The 25,367-nt window shown below is 41.2% G+C and overlaps 1 protein-coding gene across 2 annotated transcripts in view; it reads left to right on the plus strand.

The window, feature by feature from the left end:
* The first annotated feature begins 923 nt into the window (after positions 1–923).
* AGAP1 (ArfGAP with GTPase domain, ankyrin repeat and PH domain 1) overlaps positions 924–25,367 on the plus strand; it is a 370,628-nt gene continuing 346,184 nt past the window's right edge. For both annotated transcript variants that reach the window (XM_065637290.1, XM_065637291.1), the window contains exon 1: positions 924–1,532. In XM_065637290.1, coding sequence (XP_065493362.1) covers positions 1,370–1,532 — 163 coding nt within the window. In that variant the 5' untranslated portion in view covers positions 924–1,369. The remainder of the gene's footprint in view (positions 1,533–25,367) is intronic.

Consider the following 25,367-nt stretch of genomic DNA (forward strand, 5'->3'; position numbering starts at 1 on the left):
ATAGCTGCTTCTCAGCCAGAGCTGTGTATTCAAATAATGATATTTCATGTAAATATTTTTTTTTGGGAAAAAAATATTGGAACTATTGTGTTCATTGTTAGTAGAACAGGTGGATGTGATTTTCTGAGGCTGTCCCTTACGGATGTGTCCTTATGTCACCAGAAAGGTTTTGTGTATTAAGGTCTCTTTCACATTTTACAGCTTTGTAATTTCAATCCATGAAATACTGATCCTAAAGAAGAATTCATCGAAGTGAATTCCTAACCCTGCATGGAGTTGGCTTGCAAATGATATTGTTAATAACACTTGTTTATGCTAACAACAGCAACACTTCATTACACTGTAATTTAACCGGAGTAAATGAGACACTTACGGCTATTCCAGGCTTTTTGGCTGGGAAGGCTGCTGTTTCAGATACTGCGGTGTTTCTGGCTGGGGTCTGCACAAAGATTTTTTTTTGGGGCAACACGGTATTTCACGCGCTCGAGGACGCACAACGACGCGCAGCTGTAGCCCATCGAAGGCCGGTGCCCGGTGAGCACGGACACCGCCCCTGCGGCCGCTCCAGGTGTTAGCAATTGGGACAGAGAGCGTTGCGCTCCGGGCTCCCCCCGCGGGATCGGCGAGGGATGCGCTCGAGATACAGTGCTGCGACCAAGTTTGCGTTGAAGCGGGAGGAGGCTGCGGAGCATCGTGTGTCTTTATCTGCACAGCGGCGGCATTTAGCGCTCAGAGGAGCAGCCGCCCCCGCCGCCCCTGCACGCGTGGGAGCGCGGCGCCCCCGCGCCGGGACTACATTTCCCTCCGTGCCGCGCGGGGCGGCGCGCGGCCAGCGCGCTGACGTGCCGCGGGGGCGCGGCCTGCGTGAGCGTGGAGCGGGCAGAGCAGAAGGACGCGGGGGGGGTACCGGGGCGGGCGGTTCGTGCCGGGGGGAGCGGGGCCGGGGGCGCGCGGCGGAGGAGGGGCCGGCCGGGGGGCGGCGGGACCGGCCGCTGTGCGGAGGCGAGGCGGCGGCCGCGGCCGGTGGCGGGGCCGGGAGCTCAGCGGCGGCCGCCGCGGTGCCGCCCTCCATGGGGCCGGGGGCGGCCGGCTTGCCCTGCCCCGCCGGCGCGATGAAGTGACAGCGGGCGGGCGAACGGCGGCGGCGCCCCTTGCGGGCTGCGAGGCGAAGGGTTGCAGCCGGCCCGGCCCGGGGCGGGCGGCGGGGGGGTCCGGTGAGTGAGGCGGCGGCAGCGGCCGGGGCTCGTCCCCTGTGCGCCCCGCCTGCCCCCCGCCGCCGCCCGCCGGCCTGCGCGGGGGGCTCGGTGCGAGCGAGGCGAAGGGAGCGGGCGCCGGGCCGGAGCGGGCGGCGGGCGGGAGCGGCCGCGCCATGAACTACCAGCAGCAGCTGGCCAACTCGGCAGCCATCCGGGCCGAGATCCAGCGCTTCGAGTCGGTGCACCCCAACATCTACTCCATCTACGAGCTGCTGGAGCGGGTGGAGGAGCCGGTGCTGCAGAACCAGATCCGCGAGCATGTCATCGCCATCGAAGGTGAGCCGGCGGGGAGCGGGGCAGGCGGCGGGGGGTGCGCCCAGCTACCCCCAAACCCCTCGGCCCTGCGTGCGGGGCCCTCCCGGACTCACCGGAGCAGCTGCCCGCGGTCCCTTCCCCCGTCCCTTTCTCCGTCCCTCCGCGGGAGGGTTTTTGGGCAGGGGTCTTAGCCCGTTCCCCATCAGTTCCTCTGCTCTGAACGCCCGGGGCGGCCCCTCGGCGTGGGTTTCATGTGCGGCCGAGCCAGGGGTGGATTTGTTGAGAGCAGTCGGTGCTGCGGGGAGAAGTTGTTATTGCAACTTGCCCGCTGCTGATGTGCGGAGCGGCGATCCTGTTAGGACCGAGCTGAGGTGGGGAGGATGATGCTCGCTTTGCCCGCAGAGTGCCTGGAGAAAATGCGATTTTCTCCAGTGCTCCGTGCAGTTTTTGATGCAGATATTTAAGGTACGGGTTCTGATTTGGTTGGGGCTAAGCGGGTAAACAAGACGTGCAGCTGGATTACAGAGTGGCGGTCTGTCTGTGCGGCAGTGTAAGAACAGGTTTGAAGGCAAGATGGAGATAACAGTCTCGGAAGCTTGGGTTTGTATGCATCTGTCCCCCGAAGGAGCACTGCAGAGACTCCTGAACTGCATAGCATGTGCAAAATAAGAAAAAAATTGTTAGTGTTGGGAACTCTGCGGATATTTTTCTTAACGGGCACAGAAGTTAAAAAGAGCAAACGTAATTGCCTGAGAACATGTGTTTTAAAAAGAAATTTTTGAGTTATTTTGCATATTAAGTTTCGAAGCTTTTGCATTGTGTGATTTTGAAATAGACATAGTCTGTCAGTTTCTCGGAAGGGGTTCGGATTAGCAAAGTATGATGCACAGCAGCTGAAATAGGGAGCTGCTTAAAGCCAGTTTGCGTTGTTGGCCTATCTTGTCCTTAAATTATATGTAATAAAAGAAGTCCTGCTGGAAAAGCTGCTATTGAGAGTGTTACTTGAAAGACTGTGTTATTCGCCTGACTCTTAAGCAATGCAGCTTGAATAGACAAACATGATGTTTAATGCCGTTAACGTTTTAAGGAGGAACGGGCAAAAAACCTCTCTTTAGTGTCTTGCATAGCCAGTCTTTGAGGCTGGTGGTGCCTGTCACTTATTAGAGAACATAGCTGGATGCAGAGACTTAGCTGAGGACTAAGTATGCGGTCGAGTTTTGTGCGTATTCTCTGTTGTATTTGACTTTGCTGAAATTATGGTGTGTGGTTGTCAGTTTCTGCACCCCTCCTGGGAGTCTTTCCCCTTAGCTCTGCTCTTTCACTGAAAAGATGGAAACTTATTAATAAATATTGCAGGAAGGATGTGGCACAGGCCCTGCTGTTCCTTTCCCAGTGCTCCTGGTGTTTGGATTTCTGTGGGATAGATGATACCTTCAGCAGAACATTTTTTTTTTCGAGTGGTAATTAATACATATGTGTGGTATATGTATGTTTCTTGGTTAGGGTGCTTGAGATATAGTGATGCAACCAAGTTTGTATTGAAGCAGGAGGAGAATGTGAAGCATTGTGTGTCTTTATCTTCACAGCATGTGACTTAACGTTAGTCTTTTCATGTATTAATGATTTGTGTTACCTAACTGCAGCTCAGTTCAGTTGTCAATCACAAAGACGTTAAAACCAAAATAGCAGCCTGCAAATCTGTTTCAAAAGCAGAGCTGATGAGTAAAATTTTCATAGACAATTTGCTGCCTAACTTACGTTGGGCCCTGAGTCATGAAGCCAGTAGATCCAATTCATGGGTAAGATTTATCTAGAAAAAAAAGTGCATATTTTAAGTCTTTTCTGTTCCAAGGCCTCTTCAACTAATTCTTAAATATTAAAAATTGCAAAAACCAAAAAAACCCCACCCCAAACAAAACAAACTCCTTTAGCTTACAACTCCACCAGGTTGTATTTTTGATAAACCTCCTTCATCTATCTGTTTCGCACTGATAGCAGCTTTTAAACCTATGTGGTAATGCCATATTGGTTGTAGGAAGAACTTAGAAATAGTCATTTGTTTTGCAGCTGTCGCAGTCCAATTCTGCTGCAAGGAGTTTAGTGTTATAATGGTACTCCCCAAATCTCAAAACCGTGTATTTTTCACTGTTGTGAATCATTATGTGGTTGGCATGTGGCAGCCATGAGAAAATATTAAGTAACTTTTTGCTGAAGTAATTCCTTCCAGTGGAAGGAGAGCTGTTCTTTAAAGAAAAAAATAGTTTCATTGCTTCAGACTACTTTAAACTGGAGCTCCAACCAACATGAGCTCTGTGAACAGCTCAAATAATACTTTCCTGCTCAAGAAAGGTTTGACAGATCTGGAGGAGAAGAGTTGAATCTAAAGCAGTTTGAGACTTGTTTCAGTGGAGATGCTATTACTTATTCTCAGAATTTCTCTTCAGTATAGAGTGGCACTGTCTTCCCAACACTGGCTTTTATTGGCAACATACGGTATCCTTCATTTTTAGACTTTGAGTTCTATTATAGGAGAGTCTGAACACACTTGCTGAACCAATGACTGTTGAAATAATGTGGAATTAAAACTAGCCTTTCAGCAGCAGCAATTCTTTATATTCAAGTATATTAGTTGTATCTAATCCAAAGAGAGCAACTGATAAGCATTCCTAAATTGGGTACTAAATTGACACGTCTATATTTTTTACACAGATTCCTTTCTTTTTATTATTCTGTTAGATGTGGTACTGGGTAAATCAGTTCTGTGTGATATTAGTTCATTAGTTTTTCCTTACAAGTTCTTGCATTGCAGAGTTGCAAAGTCAACAATTTAAACGCATACACTTTAATTCTGTTTTCTTTCCATGAAATTAATACCAAATAGCCAAACAGTTTTAGATTACGTCATTTAGACTGTTAACTGTGATTAAAAACTGTCTTTGCATGTTCTGTAGTTCATGAGGTTGGTTCTACCAGTAGATGGTTAAGTATTAAACAGTTCTTACATAAAGTGTGTTGTGTGCTTAGAAACAGAGAGAAGAAAACATAAATTGACTCCAGTCATCTTTAAATTGGGGTTTCAAGGTATGGTGGTCTTAAGGGCTGAGTGTAGATGTGTAAGGGTGGGGAATAGCTGAATGTGTCAGCTCCAGTTTCTGTTTTCCAGGCTGACTCCAGCTTTATATTGTTGTAAAACTTCAAGAATGATGCAAAACCAAGGACAGTGAAGCAATCTGAAAATTTATTTTCTAATCCTTTCGTGAAGGGATTTTAAAAACTATTAAACAGTGTTAATGTCATCTTGGCAAATAGTCTACACTTCTGCTAATAGACTTACTGTTAACAGGTTCTAATGCGACGGGCGTTGAGCATCTGAAGTAGTTTGCTGTCCTTTTACACAGTGCAAGCCTATCAAAACAGATTCTGCTTCACCATGGGGTTTGAGCAGATTTTCCTAACTGGAGAGGGTGGGGAATATCTCGAATCCTCTATTAGTAAAACAAAACCTTAATGTCAAGGCTTAAGATACTGGCTTCAGTGTGCACTGTGAGGAATTTGAAGATTTTCAGTGTGGTCTGTGCTTTTTCTTTTATTTCCTCTCTCTCTGAATTAATAGGAAATCTGATTTTTTTTTTTTTAATCTAAGAGCAGGTGGTTGCTTTAATTCCTATGCATGCTGTACCAGACATTATTCAGTTATGAATTAATGTTCCAGTGCATCTTGTGATTTCTCTGCTAATTTTTCTGTTCAGGAAAAAAATTAAGTGCATTGTGAATGCTAGTTTGAATTTTGAAGTTATGATCGTTAAGTGCTTCCCTTCAGTCCTGAGACTCTAGATATAATCTAAATCTTAGAGAAAATATAAGATCTGTACACTTGGAAATTACTTGTTCAGGGCAGTGCAAAGATCCTGATGCACGAGGTGCGTGAGTGGGGGGAAAATGGTAGAAGGTATAAACTTCACTGTATCTTTTTTCTTCAGTCACTTTAAAAAGTACTGTTTCCTGGAGATAAAGTAACTTAGGGTGGAGCTACAGCTCTTGAAGTGCATTTGCATTAGACGCAGCTGTCACTAACTGATGTGGGACTCCACTTGGGTGTTACTACCTGTTGTGGCTGTTCTTTTCTTGTTGCCCTCTAACTTTGCAACTCCTTAAATGCTGGTATCGAGTAGGTTTGGGAGGCAATGCTATTGTGGGACTGTCTTGTAGGAGAAGTTATACTCCGTTTTGGAGCTGAGGAAACAACAGTATTTTAATGCTTCTGTTGCTACTGAAATCTGAGATGAGTTGAAAACTGAATGTAGTGTAAAAACATTGTTTTGTGAAATATAAGACTAAAGCTGTTTTTCCTGCTTAATGTACTTGCTTCTCCCACTTGATAATAGGAAAATGGCTGGCACATCAGCGATCAACCTTCTTTGCTTCCTGTTATGGAAGGAGTATCATTTCAGTTGAAAATATGGCACTTTTCTTTAACTTGCAAGCTTAGCGATAATATGAGGGTGAATCACTGCTGTATAGTAGCCGCTTCCTAATAACACGAGCCTTCCTGAGGTGTGCAAATAGCTCACGACACAGAGCAAGAGCTGATTGTAGTACAAGGCTTGGCAAAGAGTTATGTCAGAGCTGCAACTTGGAAATGATGATAGTTGCTCTGAAAACTATCTGAATACCAGTCACTGCTTTCACCAAGCTGTTTTGTTGAAACAGACTTAGGGGATTCACCATCTGGGGATCTCCATGCAAGTAAATATTTAAGTCAAGCTCTTGAGAAGGGAAGTTTGGGTGTATGTTGTGTTATTCAAATAAATCAAAAGAATGATGGTATAGTTCAGATATTTACATGGAAATTAACAAAGCTGGAATAAACCCAAGCATTACATAAGACAGTTTCATCTTAGAGCCTTAACAGCAATTATCCTATTCAAGCTTTTGTTGTTGTTGTGCCTTTTTGAACTGTGGATCAAACTATATGAAGTGATACATTCGATTCTGCAAACATATCAAGATATGATGAAAATCTGTTTACTTGGAAGCTGAAAGGTATAAAAGTGGGTTTGGAGGCTGGTTACGGCATCTCAGCTTTTAAGTCAAAACTACTTTTCGTGCATTGTACTTTCTAGGTCTGCAAAGTAAATAAGATGTTGTAGTTTTATCGACAGAAGGATTCTGTAGTATTGAGATGAATTTTCCTTTGACTTTTTTGAGATGATACCTGGGGAACTGTTTCACAACACAGCTATATTGTTTCAGACTTGTGGAGAGAGAGCAATAATATGGTATGCTTGGAATGTGTTTTGGGTGTGTGGTGTGTGTTTTGTTTGTTCCAGGGGATTAATTCATGTGACTCGGTCAGGTGTAGGCATCTGAACCCATTATCTGCATCTAGCGCACAAGTGCATCTAGGTAAATTCTGAGCTTGCATCTACACAATAAGCATTGACTTGGGCAATGATTGTTGCCTGTTAAGAGCCAGTACAATATGTTTGGAACGAGTGTCTTACTGCCTTTTTATGCTGATTGTGTGGCTTTGCGTACCAAGTTGTGCCTTGACCTAGCTCAAAGGTGGCATTTCCCTGCTGTAACTTTGGATTGCCGTCTGTAGAGCTTCAGTATGGACAAGTTGATGAAATGCAGTACATATATTGTAGTTTTAGTGGGTAGTTTCAAAATGGGAAGACATTTATTTTCATGTGGAAAGTAATAGACTTCAGCATATGAGTAACCAAGAAAATTCAAACGGTTTTTGCTTTACTTGCGTGGTGAGCTAAAACCTAGGTTTGATAGTTGTGTCTTAAGTTACTGGAATGTCTTACTCCAAGTTGAAGTGACTCTGCTCCCTGGCTTTAAGTTATATACTCCTTGCTATTCTCAGCAAAAGCTACACTATTAGATATGGGATGCTTTTGAGTGCATAAAAGTTACAAATTGAGAGGAAAGCCTTGAGCCATTAACTTCTAAGGATAACTTCGTTTCCTGAGGCAAAGAAGGAGACGCGCTGTGGATCAACTGATGTTATTGGAACAAAAGTGTTGTGAAGCTTTAGGATTTTGAGGCAGTGCGCTGGGCTTCTCCCACCGTTTGCTTTGGGGGATTAGTTTAAAGCAGCATGCAATAATGCTGAAACAAGGGTTCATGCTGCTATGTATACAGATCGTTGTTTTTATTTCTATTTAAATCGGCAAATGAGTCTTGCTCCTGGAGAAGAAGGGGCACTCAGCAATGCAGCAGGTGAGACATTTGATTCATTTGGCAGATCTCGGGCACTTGGGAAAGGGAAACAACACCCTGTAACATGGGTTGCTGTGCTTGTTTTGCATTGTACTTTGCTCAGGCCAAAATGTCAATTGCAGTTTCTGAAATATGACACAGGCGTTCAAGCCAAGTGACTTCATGAGATTTATTTTCTAATAAGGTATATTATCCAGCACTTGAGGTATCTATAGTCTTTGTCATAACTTTACCACCTTAAGAAACTGGTTTTAATCTTGGATCATGCAGTGAAAGCCGATGTGGGAATATTACGTATTTCATTAATTGCAAATATTAAGGGGTGCACTTATAAACATACCATAGTCTGACAGTTATAAGTGAGATTAAAAGCCCCACTTACTTGTGAGAATAATGGAGGTTGGGAATAGTGCTAGGCAGATGAAGAACTTCTCCCCAGACCTCAGGAATACTCTGTTCTCTACTACATCACAATCAGGAATTGGTTTTGTCCTTACCGATAAGCAAAGTAAATGCCAGTGTTGGTATTTTTGACAAATCTTTGAAGAAAAGGTAATATAAGCTCTGAAAATCTTGGGAGATGAGATGGAGAACTCAGTTGCACCTCAACTGTGTGACTTTCTGCTGACGGTGCATTTCAAACATCCGTTTCTGCAATCGTTTTTATGTGAAGGGTATTCTTTCTGACCTTCATACACATAGCTTTACATCATTTGTGGAAAAAATCTAAAATGATTACTTATAATCTACAGTGGATAAAGTTCCCCTAGTCTGAGGGGGAAAGTATTGTATTAAATGTTTTTGATAACTCTAGCCTCTGTGGGAATAAGAGATTTGCCTTCTGTAATATTAGTTTTTGTCCTAGATGGCTTTCCGGCACTGTTTGTACTTCATGTCACCTATACAGAGGTAGAGCTGTGGCTAAACTTCTCATTTGTGTTCTCACTTGTCCTTGTACCGTGAAATAATTGAGCAAAGACAGTGCCAGATGTGGACAAGTTGTGAGAGGCTGCAAGACTACTGGGAATTCTGTACCATCAGAACTTAAATATGGTTTCATGGATGTCATCTGTGTATGGAGAGAGATGTGTGCCTGAAGCCCTGTGGTGAGGGCGAGCAGGTGCCCTGCAGAGGCCACTGCAAGAACAGAGGGTGGAGGCAAAGACCCCAAATAGTGGAGCACTGACTTGGAGCAGGAGACTGAGACCAGTTTGATTTGGGGAAGGTACTGGGAGCTCCCCCTGCTCCCAGGCTGAGAACACTGGTGTGATGAGTTGTGCCTGTTCCTGTGTGGGAGGTCAGCTTGGTGTGGGTGCCTGGGTCGCTACCCCCATTCCTGACATTGGTGGAGTGTGTTTTGGGTGCCATTTTATTTTTTGTTTTATTTCTTTTTATTATTATTATTTAAAAATATAAATTCTTACTCGGCGCTGGTGAGGCCAACTGGAGAACTCTATCAAGTTCTGGGCTCCCCAGGACAAGAAAGACGTGGGCACACTGGAAAGAGTCCAACAGAAAGTGTCAAAACAAAAGAGTTAATTTATGATTATACTGTGCTAATTATTGGGCATTTCACTTATGTTTGTCATGTTATACTCAGCACTCTACTAGCAGGACTCCTGTTCATACATCTTTGGGTTTTAAGTCATTAGTATTGCACCTCGTTGCTGTTCTAGAAAATGTTGTGTTTAAATGCAGTGAGAAGATACAGTTCAACTGCAGTTATAAACTCTTCAGCCTGTGGGTACAGGGCAGTGAGCAGCTTTTTGAGTGATGAGGTTAAGCTTATAAAAGGATTTTGTAAAATCAGAAACACTTCAATTCTCTCCTGTCTGTATGGACTGTTCAACTACAATTCTTCCCAGTGTTCTGGCCAGAGCTTTTGATCCAAAGTTGTCTGTGGTTAATTCGTACTTCAGTTGTAATTGTGATAAGGTTATAAATACTGCATGAATCTTGTGACTAATATTAGGAATAAGGTAACGGTGCCATCTCACTTAGACATATTTGGGCTACCAAGGATCTATGACTTCTTAGAAAGCTTGTTTTGAATTTCTAATTCCAAGGTGGAAACAGAAGGGTTGTCAGATTCCCTGGTTGGTAGCAAGTCTGTTGTGGGCAGCTGGCAATTCCAAAGCCCTCTGGAAGTATTTAATGTATTTTTTTAAAGTGGATGGAAGCAGATGTGTTACTTAATCAGTATGTGCACATTCAACCTCATTAATGCCATTTCAGGATTGTGACTAATATCCTATTTGGAGCCTTTATAATGGTACAGATGAAAGGGTGTTCAGATGGCAGTGCATTTCTAACGCAGTGAATGACTTGTTTTTTCATTTTTGTTTTTCCTGTTGCTTAAGTAAGCTTTAGTTAGCCACTCAAGGAAGCAAGCTCTAAAAATACAGAGTTGATGTGTACAATATGTGTAATTTCAGTGTCTTGTTTAGTAGCTTTATTTGTTTACATAGTTGGGTAATGACTGTAAACCTAATGACTAGACAGCTATTTTGTTTGTTAATTTCCCCTTCTGTACTTAAGAAAAATACAGGGAAACAAAGTGACTCTGAAGAATACTGGAATTGAATCTGTAGCTTTAGCTGTATTGCTTTGTGTTTGTATTTGTTTATGAGAAGCTTCAGACACAAACTTTTAGTCTTTTAGTCTTTTTTTTTTTTTAAATCATTTTGAAGGGGTTGAAGCCTGGGCCAAATCAAGTCGACACAATTTAACTTGAAACATGTAGGAGAATCTACTTTGACTTGGACTTGGTAGTGCTTATGTTTTCTGTTTAAGTGAAGCTGCAGACGAAGTTCTTCCTGTTAGTAAATTTTCTATTAGTTTATACCACTATATCTGTGTTTTGCAGCTATACTTTTTCAGTAACATAACCAGAAGGTGGACACAGCAAGATAGTCACTGTTGCTGGATTTTGTAGCATTGTGACTTACACCACGGTATCTGTTTAACAAAGCGGTGACAGTATGAATGTGTGACTGCCATTATCTTACTGCTTCAACATCCCATGCTCAGGAGAGCAGCCAGGAAGCCTGTCTTTTAGGTATCGCAGCAACTGTGTTCTCTAGAGGAAATAGGCTCAAAGTGTGGCACTCTGTGTGTCCATGCAGGCATTTAAATGTATATCACTTAACTTTGCAGCTGCTCGCCCATCTGAGTTAACTAGTTGTGAACCAAAAGCGAGGCATTCAGCATCATTTGCTCGGTAACCCAAGACACATGTCTTGGGACCTTAAATGAGAATACGACTGGTATATGAATTTGTACCAACGTGGAAAGCAAGTTTAGCAGGAAGACGGATTAGGTGTTAGACTTCAGCTGCCTCTCTGAATGCACTTGGTTTGCATTTTTATGTTATGAAGTGTTTCATTATCGAAAGGCAACTTGTACACAGAATAGTAGTTCCTAGGATAACTGCAGCATGGTACTGGACAGAAGATGGAATTTCCCACTAATGACATATGAAAGTATTTGCATTTGAGTGTAGGATCACCTGTACTTTCCAATGAAGTCTGATACAAATGAACCCAGTGATCTGAGGATCTAGCATGGGAATAAAATCATCGATGTGCTTCTGTATTCTGTGCTGTCAGAGCCCGTTCCTCTCTGCGGAGTCAGGGGCAGGTGGAATGCAAGCCTTGAGGCCTGCAATAGTTAGCAGGCACCTTCCATCAAAACTGCACTGCCTCTGGGCCGGGGTGGCAAAGTTCATGAACACATGGTTGTAAGATGCGTCGGGAAGAGATGCAGAAAGGCAACTGCAGCAGTAGGAACCTACAGCATTTCTTGTTGTGATCTTGGCCTGCTGAATTACTCATATTGCTTTCAAAATGTCAAGCTCGCTGCACGGGATACGAAAGGTGTCACTAATCCTTTAGTAATGTTGAAGTAGTATGAAGGATCACTTGAGCTGACGTTGCATTCTTAGATATGAATATTGTCTCTTCTTTTGTATAACTAATGTAAAGGTATGTTAGGCTTTAGTGACTAAGTGCTTCATGATATGTGAAGTTTAAATACTGATACTTCTGCCATAGTATATTCTTATGGTCATTGTTCTGCTCAGAATCACCTGTAGACTTGGCAGACATGTTCAGGCAAAGGTGGCATGATCTTGGAAGAACGTGACAAATAGGGCCTGATAGGAAATAGGCATAAGTCAGAAATAGGAGCTGTGTGTGATCACTAAATTGGCATACAGCCTCATATCTGCTGTTCTAGCTGCTGTTGGAGGCATGTTAGAAAACGAGTATCAGGTGAGAGAAAGATGGGCTATATATCTTTTATTTGGATAACTTCATTGTTTAGCACTAAAACTAGAATGATAGCTTGGAAAATATTAATAGATATGGGCATTGATAGTAAGAGTTCTGATAAGGCAGTTACAAATAATTTTGTTATTAATTGCACTATCTCTGTTTCTGGCTATAAGGTGATACAGATTGTATTGTCACGGGTACAGAAGTTAACTATCAAAACTAATAAATAATGACTAGAAGGAAAATAATGTTCCTTTGCTTTCATGAACATAAAATCAATGGTTTAGTAGAGTTTAAAATGCTTTTATAATAAAGCTCTGTTAGTGTTTTCAATACATCCTAAAGTCTTAGTAGGATTATTTTCTTTTTTGTACTGTGAATAAAGCAGATTAATAATTTTCCTTCAAAATACATTGTTCCTAGAAGATTTGGTTCAGATTGCTGTTTGAGCTTGGGACTGAAAGATTTCTTTGGGTCTCTGGGCAAGCTTGTGATTCCTCTGCACAGGATAGTGATGGTGACGTGTAGCTGCTTTGCATTGTACGAAACTGTGAAAATTGACAATGCTACTGACAGGCTCTGAATATGAAGAAAATCTGTCTCTTCACCCTTGGTGCATGTGGAACTTTCCTATAGTCGTTTATCACTTTTCTATGGCAGTTCTGCAATTTGAACGTGAATCTGTAGATTAACCCTTGGAGTCGAGTAAATGAAAGCAGGAAGGAATAGAAACAAGCTGTGGAAAACTATTCCTGTACCCTGTGGCAACTAATCTATTTAGTCCCATTTCATTACTTTTCTCATGCAAAATAAGATCCTAATTTTAACCTACGTTAAGCTTGAAACATACTTCACTGCTATGAGATTGCAGCATTTAACAGGATCTAGATGTAAAACAATCCATTAGCTTATGGATGGAGGGATCTGGCTATTGACTTATCTAGAAAAATCAAATTTGAGTGGGGTGGAGCTGACCCAAAGGGCACAACTCGCTTAAGGCAAAAGATATTCTGAATACGTAGGTGCACAACCTCTGAGAGGAGAGTAAGGGATGTGTGTTAATCATCTGGGTAACAACAATGCTGGCCAGGTTAGATGGACCGATATTTACAGCAGACATCTGCCTCGATAACCGCTTAATGCCCTTTAAAGGCAGTATTTTATAGCTGCAGTCAGGAGACCTACATGACTCACAAAAAGACTGCTGCTCCGGCGATGTTTTGCTTACTGGAACATCTTGCTTCCTGCATAATAGAGTGAATCCAGTTAGAAGGTTGCTGGTTTGATTTATGATGCGAATTGATGTAGTAGTTGATGTGAACTGCATGTACTAATTGCTCGCTTGCTGATCCTTTCCAAATTATCTGACTAAAGCTTTTAAAATGGAGCGTTACAGGTTTTTTTTTTAAAGCTGGTCAGCATACAAACAAACAATTGGACGTTCCTGTTTCTCTTGTAAGTGCCTGATCCAAGCTCTGATCCATTTTAGTTGCCGTGATTTTACAGGAAAACTTCAGTGTCTTTATATATATAGTCTCGTGGTTCTTTGGGGTGTTTAAACAGCCTCTAGAAAATACTTTTCCAGACCATGCTTATCTTTTTTTCTTTCTTCAACTCTATCATTATCATTGTCTGTACGGTAAGTGTAGAATATGTATGATACTTGATTTTTAGGTAATGAAAGACATGATGTACCATTTGAATTGCTGTTCCGCAGACGTGCCAGTCAGTGCAGCAGGAACTGCAGTAAGAAAAAAAAATGAAGATAATAAGGTACATTGATGGTTTCTGATTCTGGTAAAGGAAATGTATATTGAGTATTTTATTTACAGGGCAAACCAATCAACTTTAATGTAACCTGGAAATCCTTTGTATTTCTGGGCTGATGGCGGGGGCGTGGATCTTAATGTTAGATTATGGAATGCAGGAGCACAAAGAGATTACTTATAGCTTCACTGAAATAAGGAAAGACCTGTTTGAGGAGAGGTGAGTAATAGCAGATTCTTCTGGTTTGAGGGTTGTACAGGCTGCTCTCTGTGAATGAGGTAGCTGGGCAGAATCTCTTCTGTAGCTGCAGCTCTGTCAGTTATTGTGTGTTATGGTGACATAAAATATCTTCCTGTTAGATTAAAGTTTCTGACAGATGGGCGTTTGCCAAAAATGTTACTCTGTTAAACTTAATATTCCAAGGTGATTTAGACACTTCACTGAATAGGAAGTTTTCTAATTTGAGACTTGCAAGCAAGAACTGAAATGAGACTGCAGACAGCTGAAGGAAATTAGTCAATTTGGAGGAAAAACAGGCATTTATATCCTGTTGTTTGGCTGTAACTTGAATGTAGGCTGTCAATAGAAAGAGGCAAAATACCTCAGTGACCTAAAAAGAGTGTCCCTTTAGGGATTACTTGATGTTAGGTAACGGTCTACTATTAAAATTAATGTTCACATATATATCCCTTGATTTGCGAACTAGGCCAGTCCAATAGCTTTTTCAAACCTTGGTAGATAAATAGGGCAAATTTTGCCAGAATTTGTAAAGAGCAAGGTAGCCTACTAGTGTTCAGATTTTTTTTTTTTAATTAGTACGTAAATAAGGTGGCTTCCTCAGATCGAGCCAGCTACCTGCTGGAAACTTGAATAAAAAATCATCTTGGAAGAAAGTGACACTAAAGTGAGGCATTTTAGAAATTGTCTGGTAATCCTTAATTTCAGTGAAAGGTGCTCTCCGAGGAACCTCTGTTACTGTGCAATGTTGATACGTTTCTCCTGGATTATCTGACATTCTGCAGCTCTTTTTTGTGTGTGTAAGTTTTCATAATATTTCTATACTTGCAACATGGGGATATTGCTTATGAGGTAAGTGCTGATATTTGATAAAAGCTGTTCAGTGATCACACATTAGGTGAATCAAATACAGACAAATAGATCCATTTACAAATGAGGTTACATATTTTTTAAAACAAGATCAGGGAGACTGTGATGTTTAAAAAACAAACAAAAAAGCCCAACCAAACCCAAACAAACAAAACCCCAAAAGCCAAACCACCAGCTACAAACAGGTACTAACATAGCTGTATAAATCTCTGTTCTTCCTGACTTGTATATTTTTGTTTAGTAACACTCAGTAGGTGGCTCCAGATGCTATTGTACTTGCTGTGGTAAATCAGAGGTACTCAATCAAGCTTTACTCCACATATTACTTTAAAAGATTTGGATGATGACTTGGGGGGGGGGGGTGGGGAAAAGCAGCACTAATTATGTGACTGTTGTCATGTGTTAGAGAAAGCAATGCCTTTGAAAAGCTGCTTCTTTCCCATTGTCTACATGTTGGTTGTCAATGTGAGCCTGTGTGTGCATATGAACATTGGAGCTGGAACAGCAGCTTGTTTGCTTGGATGGAGATGTTGATGCCGAAGACTTGGTGCAGGTGTGGGAGCTGTTACGGGACTGTGTACAGGGTGATCAGTCCGTGTGGACGGTGCATGCTCTTGGTGTTGCCGACACCAACGCTAACCAGACTGAAGCTGGCTCCGATATGTGGAGGAAGTACTGTAGTTTTAAATGCGATAGATTTTGAAATGTGTTTTCCTGCAAATTCTGGAACAGTTTTGTCTTGAAAAACAGCCAGTAACACAAATATGAATTGTGCCTATTCCCTCTGTATCGGTCTCTTGTTTCTGTCTGTTGACATGTTAATCAAGTCAATAAAAAGACTGTTCATAGCTGGGTATGTCAGCAGAGAGAGAGAGGATATTTATGGACCTTGGGGAACATATTCCCCAGACAGTGATTAAGATACGGCTTTCACTGGGGATAGTGTGTGGAGAAAACTACAGGATGCCAGAAAAATCCTCCACTATCTCATGACTCTTTGTCTAGTCGGGCTAATTTCTGTCATCCACACTTGTGTTCTCAGGGTGGTCTGTGGGTCTCCTGTGATGATCGTGTCTGGATTGAGAAAAACTTATTTGCGTGCATAACAGGCATTTGTTGAAACATTGAAGTGTAAAAAGACAAAATCAAGAAGAGTGCAGTGAGGTTAAACTCGAAGATACAGGATTTAAGTTTCCATAAAGCTCTGAAAAAGCAGCAGGGATGGCACCGTGATAACACTGAACTGTCCTTCAGATTTTGTATCGCCAAATTATTGGAGTAGTAACATCCTGTACAGATTTAAATAAAAACCAGTGATAGTTAAGTCTTCTGTCTAATCAAGAGTGATTTGAAAGCCCATTCTGTGGGTGCTGCTGCTCCTGGAGCTGGAAGCAGTTGCTAAAACAGCTTCTATATATGATTGTCTTGAGCACAAATGAAATTTGGATACATGGGAGTTGTGTATGAGAAAATGGTGTTAGTTTTAATCTTCTCCTCAGAAAGGTGGACAAACAAACTTTGCTGATGAAAATATGTGAGATGCAAAGTCAGCACTTGGGGAGAGAATGCAGGATTTATTTTTTAACTTGAACAGCTTGGAAGTAAGTAATTCCTATGAAGCTGCAAAATTTGATTTTAATGGTCAAGATAGCCATATACATTTGAGGTATGAGAATTTTTTTTTCAAGTTAGGAAAACACTATTATTTCTTAGCATTTGCCTCCAAGCTGGACAAACAGGCCATTGAAAGGTAGGTGATGGCTGGAATGTAGAGGCCTCGGTGTACGTTGGTTTTAATCTAGCAAACTTCAGGTAGTTGCAGGCTGTTGGCTTTTGAGGAAAAAAAGAAGCAAAATTCTTAAAATAGTCAAAGGCCAGCAGCTGTTCCTGGGAGACTTGGAGGTATAAACTGAAATGACAGAAATAGAGAGAATTCTGAAGGCTTCTGCATTGCCATTTTCATCTGCTTGGATGTTATGAAAGACTTTGACACTGGACCTGGTTCTCCTGCTGGTGTCTGTGAGGACCAACTTTAAGACCAGCTTCCATATTTAGACACTTATACTGTGCCATAGTGAGCATCTGATTTAAAAGCAAATACGTTTAACTCCCAGTAGCTTATGGCACCTGTTTAATTTGCATCTTCCATCTACTTGTCAGGAAATTTACAAATTTGCAGTTAATTTTTAAGTGTTTAAAAAGAAAAAAAGTAGAGTATTAATTTCCTGAAGTGAACAGTGACAGTAAATCAAGTTGCTTTTATTTATGTTGCATTCAGGTGAAATGTGACAGGGGAGTATTTGTAAGAAGGAACAGGTAAAGTACCTTGCTAATGACAAATTGTGAGATAAGATTGAAATAATCATGGTTCAAAATCAAATCTACTTCTGATCCTGTTTAGTGAAACAAATTAGCTCAAACCAGATGGTTTCAGCAGGGGTTAAGTAATAACTTCACATTTCTAGGTTTGTTGAATGGCAAAACGGACAAAATTGAGGGTATCATCCAGCTGAAATGATTCTATAAAATCTGGTTGCCTGTGGTTCTGTCCTGGAGAGCTTCACTGTAAAGATGCCAGCAATCCTGTGTTCTTCATCCACTCTGTGTGCTTCCTTCTGTAAGACAACTTGTGCTCCGTGTTTACTCTTCAGGAGGTGAAAGCTTTATGTAGAGAAAAGGATACGGTATTTGCTGCTGCGTAACGTTGGGCGATTGCTAATCTTATGGAAATGATCTATGGAGCAGATGAGGCCTGATTAATAATGAATGAAGTTGCTGCAGTACTATGAGAGTCTTAAAAAAAATTAAGCTTTTCTTAAATTATCTTAAACCTTGCATGGTAAAGCCTCTTCAAGTTAGTCAAGCAAGCTAAGTTTGTAATCTGAGCGTTATAGTTCTGTGTTCCTTTGTGCCTTAGAATTTTTACAACTTCCATTTAACTTGAATTCAAAATAAGGTGATGTGCTTCTTGATGCCCAATTCACATTTAGCTGAAAATCATAGTAGGAGTGTGAAAGACTTCTGGTAAAGTGGAGCAAAAAAGTATAAACTTGCTAAGAATGGATGTAGATCTTCACTCTCTTCTGAGCGTGTAGTTTAAGAGTGGCTGAGCCTGTGATGATTCATTTGCTGTTGCTAAATGAGGGGGATCCTTCCACCCCCGCTGCCCCCTCTCACAGGTTCTAGCCTTTCAGAAACTAGCTCAGGGTCAACCTAAGTGATTGTTTTACTAGAACAGCATGCTGAATGATCCTCCTTAGGGCTCAGGTGAGGGGTGGGATTGTGCTGCAGGGTCTGGGACAGCTTGTTGGGGTGTCAGAAGCTGGTGGCCCTGCTTTGTTTGCTGCCCTGCACCTAGACCGTGTTTTCCTCAAGCATCAGGAGGGAGGTGGCGAAGTGTTGTACAGAAGCTATCGAGCAGTAGGCTGTAAAATAACTTCCAGGCTCTAACGAACTTGAACCTGTTTCTCTGGGAGATGTATGCGTGTTCTCCTTATCTGCAACTGATTGTAAATATGTTGAACCTGACTTGCTTGTATAATCAGCAGCCTAAGGTTTTAATTAATCTTGTCAAAAGGCTATCGTACATCATCCTTATGATTGATTCGCGTTTGCTACATGCAGATTAAAATACCGCTAGATTTGTACTGCATGCAAGTCATGCAGCTAAACACAATTTCTGTTTCAGCAAGAAGAAATTCATCATACAAAAAAGTGCTGAAAAGTGACACAGCACAGTCTGTTTATGCTGGCTAGATGTTTAGGATTCTGAGCTGAACACAGTGAGGCACAGTTGCAGTTTACTGCTCATTTGAGTGTGGCTTTGGTAAGTATTTGATGTCTGCAGACACTAGTATTGTCTTCAGTACTTCTAAGCCATAATCACTCTAATCTTTTGATGGACCTTGACTATCTACAGCTGCTTCTTTTTAGATGATGATAGAGTTGTTAGGGACTTGTGGGTTGGGAACGGGCACCTTTAAAAGATGAGGATTATGAAAGGTGCATTTTTTGAAAATGTGACACCCACTATAGTGAAGAATGAAGGATTTCTAAAACTTGGTAAACATGTACTATGTCCTAGTCTTGAATGAAGTGAGAAGCCGTTCCTGAAGTTGCATTCTTATATTAATGCTGCTTAGTGCTGACTACATTTTTATGGTATAGTGCAAGTAAACTTTAAACTAATGGGTGACTGTGGTAGTCTGTTAATGTTGAGGTAACTGCAGCACTTACAGGAACAACTGTTGGCCAAAACATTCAATGAAGTTTTGCATTGAACAATTGGCATTTTCTGGAAAATGCTGATTTATCCCACAGTATATGAGTGTCTGACCACCAAGTACATTTGACTGATTTCCTTGCACTCAATCCCTCTTCCCATCGTCTGTTCGTACACAAAATCAGCCTGCTCTGTGACTGATGCCTTCTGTCAGTGAGTGTGGAAAACAACACAGAGCTGTAGAGATGAGAATTCTGCCAACATGCACTTCCCATGGAAGCACTTGTCAGGAGACTTTGTTGAATGAAAAAATAAGCTGCTGGGCCAATGTAAATCAGCCTTCTCGTGTTGCCTTAATACCTCATTTTTCCTAGCTGACCTGATATTGAAGCGTTTAGGTAGTCTGATAGGTGATGACTGCAGATATATTCTAGTTAGAGCAGTAAGCCTGTTCAAAACACGGATCTTAAGCTTTTAAGAAATGCAATTTGTATTTCAGTGACTAGCACAGGTTTTATGCTTTCAGGTTTTTCAATAAAAGTTAGACTTGCATCACAAGTTACTAAGCTTTAGTGAAAAATTCTCAGTGTTGCTGAACAATCCCTCGTATGTTTTTACCTTTATTTTGAAGGTAATAGGAACCTTTCTTTTATTAGTATTACAATTAAGTTGTCTGTTTACCTTGAATTTACTGCAAATATCAACTCCTGACAGGAAAGAAAATATATGGAATGGTATTGCCTGGGAAATAAACATCCAGTTATCAAAAGGATGGCACTGCAGCTGAATCACTCTGTTAGGAGGAATGTTGGAGGGAAACAAATCCGGTTGGTGTGAATTTCCTCAAGTGTCTGTTTCAGTGGAAGTGGGCATTGTTTAGAGGTAACTACAGCTGCAGGCAGTAAGTGGAAGATAATGTATATTTATACATACAATACTGTACATTTATGCATATACACATACATACTGTATAAATGTACCTTTATACAGTCCCAAAATGACATTCAGCCATTTAAAGGCAACCACGAGGCCAATTTGGCCCCCGGTGAAAATGAGCTTGACACCCCTGGTCTAGAACATGGAATTGGCTCTTCTGTGCTGACTTTGAAACGTGTGGGGCTTAGCAACTTTAAGTCCTTGGGATGCTGGGGTAGATCAGTAAGTTTTCTTTGCTGTTCTACTTGCAATAAAGCTAGGAATGCTTGGAAGCTTGATAACCTTATTTTCCAAATATTTAGGGTTCAGATCGTGTACTGAGATTTTTTTTTTAATTGTTGTAAAAGTGCTCAGTGGAGACAGATGATATAGCAAACTGTGGTCTGTCTGCTGCAAATCCTGTATTCTTGTACTGCATTTCTTGGAAGTCTTATTCCATCTAGTTGTTAGGGCTGTGGCCTTCTTAAAACTTACGGTTATCATGTTGAGATAAAACTCTAAACTCTAAAAGGGTCATAGCACAGAAGTGTTGCGATGGTGGAAGAGTTGTAATTTTTGAACAAAGCTCTATTGCCAAATACATGGTGATCTGATTTCTAATGTGTTACTGCTGGATATTTAGAACACACAAGCAGGAAGATACTTTCTCTTAAAGATTGTGTTTGAAATATGATGCGCACTCGAGACAGATCTGTTTATACAGTGTTATTGACCTTTTTCCAGGAAGCTATTAGTTAAAGTCTGTAATTTGTTTTTTTTTTTTTGATAGCTGGTGTGTCTGTACTGGATTTAAAAACGGATTTGAAGGCGGACCCAAGATTTGCAGAAGTTATTAGTTTAGATTTTCTAGTTTTTATTGGTACTTTTGCCTGGTACCTTCAGGAAATGGAAAAATAGAGATGTGAGTAGAACACAATGTCTGCTGCTTGGACAGACAGTATTACGAAAGTCTTGCACACAAACTGACCGTTACTTCTTCAGCATCTTTACCGATGAGCATTGTTATAGACTGGTATCACTCCTGAGCAGTTCAGTAAAGAATGCTCTTCTCCATTAAATTAAAGCATTTTCAGGATGACTTGGATCTTAAGTTCTAGGTGAGGCTTAATGGCAACACTTTCTGTCTTATTGCTAGGGTGTGTTGGCCTTTTTGAAATAAGTGCTATAAACCGCTTCTGCTAATTTTAGAATACGTGTTCTTGAAGTGCCAGTAGTAGTTATGTAGTTACTAAAATAGAAAAAAAGGGAGTTTTCACTTATTGGAAGATGTGTAACAACTATTGTATTATGCAGAAGTTCTTGTGTTTAATTTTCTTGTGGTTGAGGCTCAGGAATTCTTGAGTGACTTGCACTCAGGTTTCTGTTCTGTTTCAAGTAACTGCACAGGTTGTGCAAACTTCAAGCAATGTAGCTATACTTGAATGTATATTAAATGCAAGTACTAGTTCTGTGGGATAAAGGTTCAGCATGTCGAAAGACAACTCATGTTTTGGCATACAGATGAAAAAGTAGTAGAAATTAGTACAAGTGCACATGTCCTGGAAGCCAAAACACCTTACTGAAAGCGAATTTCAGTTCACAATGACTTGTTCTATTTGCCCCCCAAAATTTGGACTTCATATGTTATGAACAACAGTGAAGAATTATGATGGCAGGTTGCTACTGGTTTGTGTTTGAAAATAATTCTGAGCAATTCCTGCTTGGGTTAGGGCACTGTTAGCTTTTTATGTAGCCTGAATAGGACAACTAGTGCCTGTAATACTGCAGTTATAAAACCCCATAGCTTTGCAGGGGGTTTGTTTAATGTTCATGATAGCAGCCCAAGTTTTATGTGATGTTTAGGGTACCACTTTTTTTTTGTAATGGAGATTTAATTCAGATTGGCAGTGAATGGGGAATGGATTGATGTAAAGAGCAGAGCCAGTGATATGTCACTGGCTAATCTGAAAGAGTGAGAACAAGACAGGATGGTAGGTGGAAAAACAGTGGGTTTGAGTGTGTTTGGGTTTCTTTTGGTTCTGTTAAATCTGTTGGCTGGAGATGTCACCAGCGTGAACTTGTGTACCACTGTCCCACAGTGGATGAACAGCCGTGCATTCAAAGCTTGATCTCACTGTTGTTAGATCTGCACTGTTTGCTGTGGGGGTAATGATTACAGGTCCTCATCTATATCTGTAGAATGAGCATTAAAGCCTTTACTCAAAACAAAACCCCAATCAACCAAACAACAGAAAAATCAAAACAAAAAAAACCCCAAACCATAACACAAACCTTCAGGTGGTTTTCAGGAGTTTTCCTTGAAGTGGGGAAAACGCTCACATGAATCTTGTATCTTGTGTGACAGAAGAGTATCTGCTTGGAAGAGGAACTGGCTGCTTGTGCGGGCACTACAAACGGGGTAGTCAGGCTGCTTTCAGGAAGCCTCTGAAATCAGATGGTTTTCCTAATGGCACGAGCTGAAGCGTAAATGTTCCTCCTGGTTTAAATGGGACCCGAGTGGCAGCCGAAGCTGTGTGAGGAAAGGGGAGGTATGGCAGGGTGCTCCTCTGAGCAAGGTCTGCAGCCACGGGCGACTGCATCTGGTAATATTCATTATGTGTCAAATAATGAAGCTAACCTTTTCTCGCGTTACCTAGAAGGAAATACTAGCTGTTCAGAATCTTTTCTTATTCTCCTCTGTGTCGGAAAAGGGGTGGTTATTACCAGGTGTTTGTAAATAGACAATGTGTATTGAGTGCTTGAATCTGATCAAGTGCTTGATCCTGTAATCACTTGTGGTGATTATCTTCACAAACAAATCTACAAAATACTACATTACTTCCTAGAAATACCTAGCAAGCTAGTAGGTCTGATACTTGTTTGTCAATAAAAAATTCCCATGGTTTTTGGTGGGAGAATTTCACTCAAAATTGGAACTCTGGCTCAGAGTTTTGTTTGTGGGCTTAGCAGGCTGGATAGGACATACTATTGAATAGTAAGTCATTTATTTATCGGCTGAACTATAACACTACAGAAGTTCGCTAGGCTTTGCCCCATAGAGCTGTAACTAAGTTGGACACCTTCAGAACTGCGTTTGGGAAACAGAGGTGCTTATGAACCATGATCTGTATGCAGAACGGGGCAGCGATCAGTCTGACTCTGCTGCTGGCTGCTGCTTGGAGCTAATCTTAATTTCGTTGGGTTTTGTGGATCTGCAGAATTCCTTTGCTGTTGAATCATGTCTAAGACCAATTGTGGCTGAGTAGCTTGGAGAAGGTTTTAAGCAGAACAGTGATACTTTTTAGGCCTTTGTCAGGTGCTTACTTGGCTGTAACTGTCGCAAGATAACTGCAATAATAAATATTGCAAAGAAAGTGGATCTCGGTTCTCCGAGCAGTTGTTATGAGAATTATTTAATTAGATTTCTGGGAAAGGGAGGAAGACAAAGCTCTTGTGGCTGAGCAGGAAGAAAAGCATTTTGACTTGAGCCTAGTAACTCTGCAGTGGAAATAATTTATACTGATTTATAGCAACCTGAATGAAATGTAGGAGGTCAAGATACCAGGAAAGTCCTGTACTACTAGAACTAATTGGGACTTGACTGGATTTTTTTTGTTTGTTTTTCAGGAATGACAGAATCAGGCTAATAATTATTAAACCTCTGCCTAAGAGCAATAGGAATTCCTATGGAAGAATGTCACATACTTATTTTTTTAAAACACAGGTACATACAATTTAAGCAAAATGCCGAGAGGGTGATAATCAATTGTGAATTATTGTTTTCAGCGTGTGCATAGTATTAAGATGAGTACATTAATAGATGAAAAGGTTGTCAATAAGAATTCGATGTCTTTGAGTATTTTATTACTCAGCTGTGAGAGCTTATCTCTTGCTTTGTTACAAATATTAAATTGGTGATGCTGAAGTGATCGCTTTAAGATGCGTTTGCTTATTTGTTTACAGATTAGCTGCATCTGATTTTTTTTTTTTGATCTGAAACACAAACAGTGCCCTGAATTAAAAAAAAAAAAAGGGGGAAGGGATTCCAACTTGCTGTACATACAAAAACGTTCTTTTCCTTTCCTGCCTGTTATTTTCCCTGTTTTAAGTGTTGAAGTAACTGACTGCCACTACCTTATTGATTACCCTCTCCTTCCTTGAAGAACCTTCTAACGAGTTTCCATGTAACATGCCTCCTTTACACTAATAGCTAATGATGGAGATGGACAGAGGTTCTCCAGAAAGATCTTTAGGAAGTTTCAGGCTTTTATCAGTGCTTATACTTGAATGGAAGAGCAGACAGAAAGCAGAAAACTGAAACAGAAGGTGGGTGCACATCCAAGCTGATAAACACCTTCAGAAAGGTGCTTGGGTTTCGTTTGGAAGGAGAGAAGCGAGATGCATCTGCAGCCACCCTCCTCAGCTCAGGAGTTTAGTGTGAGAGAATAATTATTGAAGGCAAATTTTCTTAGTGCATTCTTTAGCTCCGTGCTACTGGAAAAGGTGGCGATATCAATAGTTGGTTGATGGGTAGGGAGGAAATGCAGAAAACACCTTAAACTAGTAGGAATTGTAGCTGTTAAGAGTTGGTTCCAGTGGGAGGAGGGTTCAGTTCAACATCTCAACTTGCCTGAAGTTGAACAACTCAGCTGAATTCAGCTTTGCTTGTCTTCTCATGTCTTTGCTGTCTTTTGCTTTTGTTGGTGAACATGCTGTTCCACACTGAAGACACCAGGAAGCTAGTCCAGTAAGTTCTCCATAAATGACCTTTGTTAGAGGGGAATTCCACATGTCAGAATGGGGTAAGCTCTTTGAGTCATGGGCTGTGGCAGCTGTAGTTGGATGTGCCAAATGTAATATGGACCAATTAATCAAATACGGTAATTTAATTTCAAAACCTTTCTCTGGCAAGTTTCTGAATTTTAAATGTCAGTGGGCTTTGCAAATAATAGTATGTATTATAGTCTGTAATAATCAAGATCTGTCTCAGTGGGCTTGTTCTCATATTAAAAACAAATGACATTGTCTTCTTCAACCTCTCTTTGCTCATTAATGTTGAGGGCGAGTGTCTTTGTCAGTTGGCTTTGAGTGAGGCATGCTCTGGCAGGCAACTTTAAAAATAGAGCTAAGCTAGCACCTAGCTTTTAGCATAACAATTGTTGATTGATGAATACTCTGTTGAAATAATTGACTTGAAGAATAAGCCAGGATGGTCAGGAAAAGAGTCTCTAGAAAAAGCTGCTTTGTAACTGCCATAGACTTTGCCCTGTAAGCACTGTACCAAGTGTGCTTGTAAAGGCTTGCTTGTAAAGGCTTGCTTGCAAGCATTAACACGATTAC

Source organism: Caloenas nicobarica, chromosome 6 (assembly GCF_036013445.1).
Source record: "Caloenas nicobarica isolate bCalNic1 chromosome 6, bCalNic1.hap1, whole genome shotgun sequence".
NCBI classification, from domain to species: domain Eukaryota; kingdom Metazoa; phylum Chordata; class Aves; order Columbiformes; family Columbidae; genus Caloenas; species Caloenas nicobarica.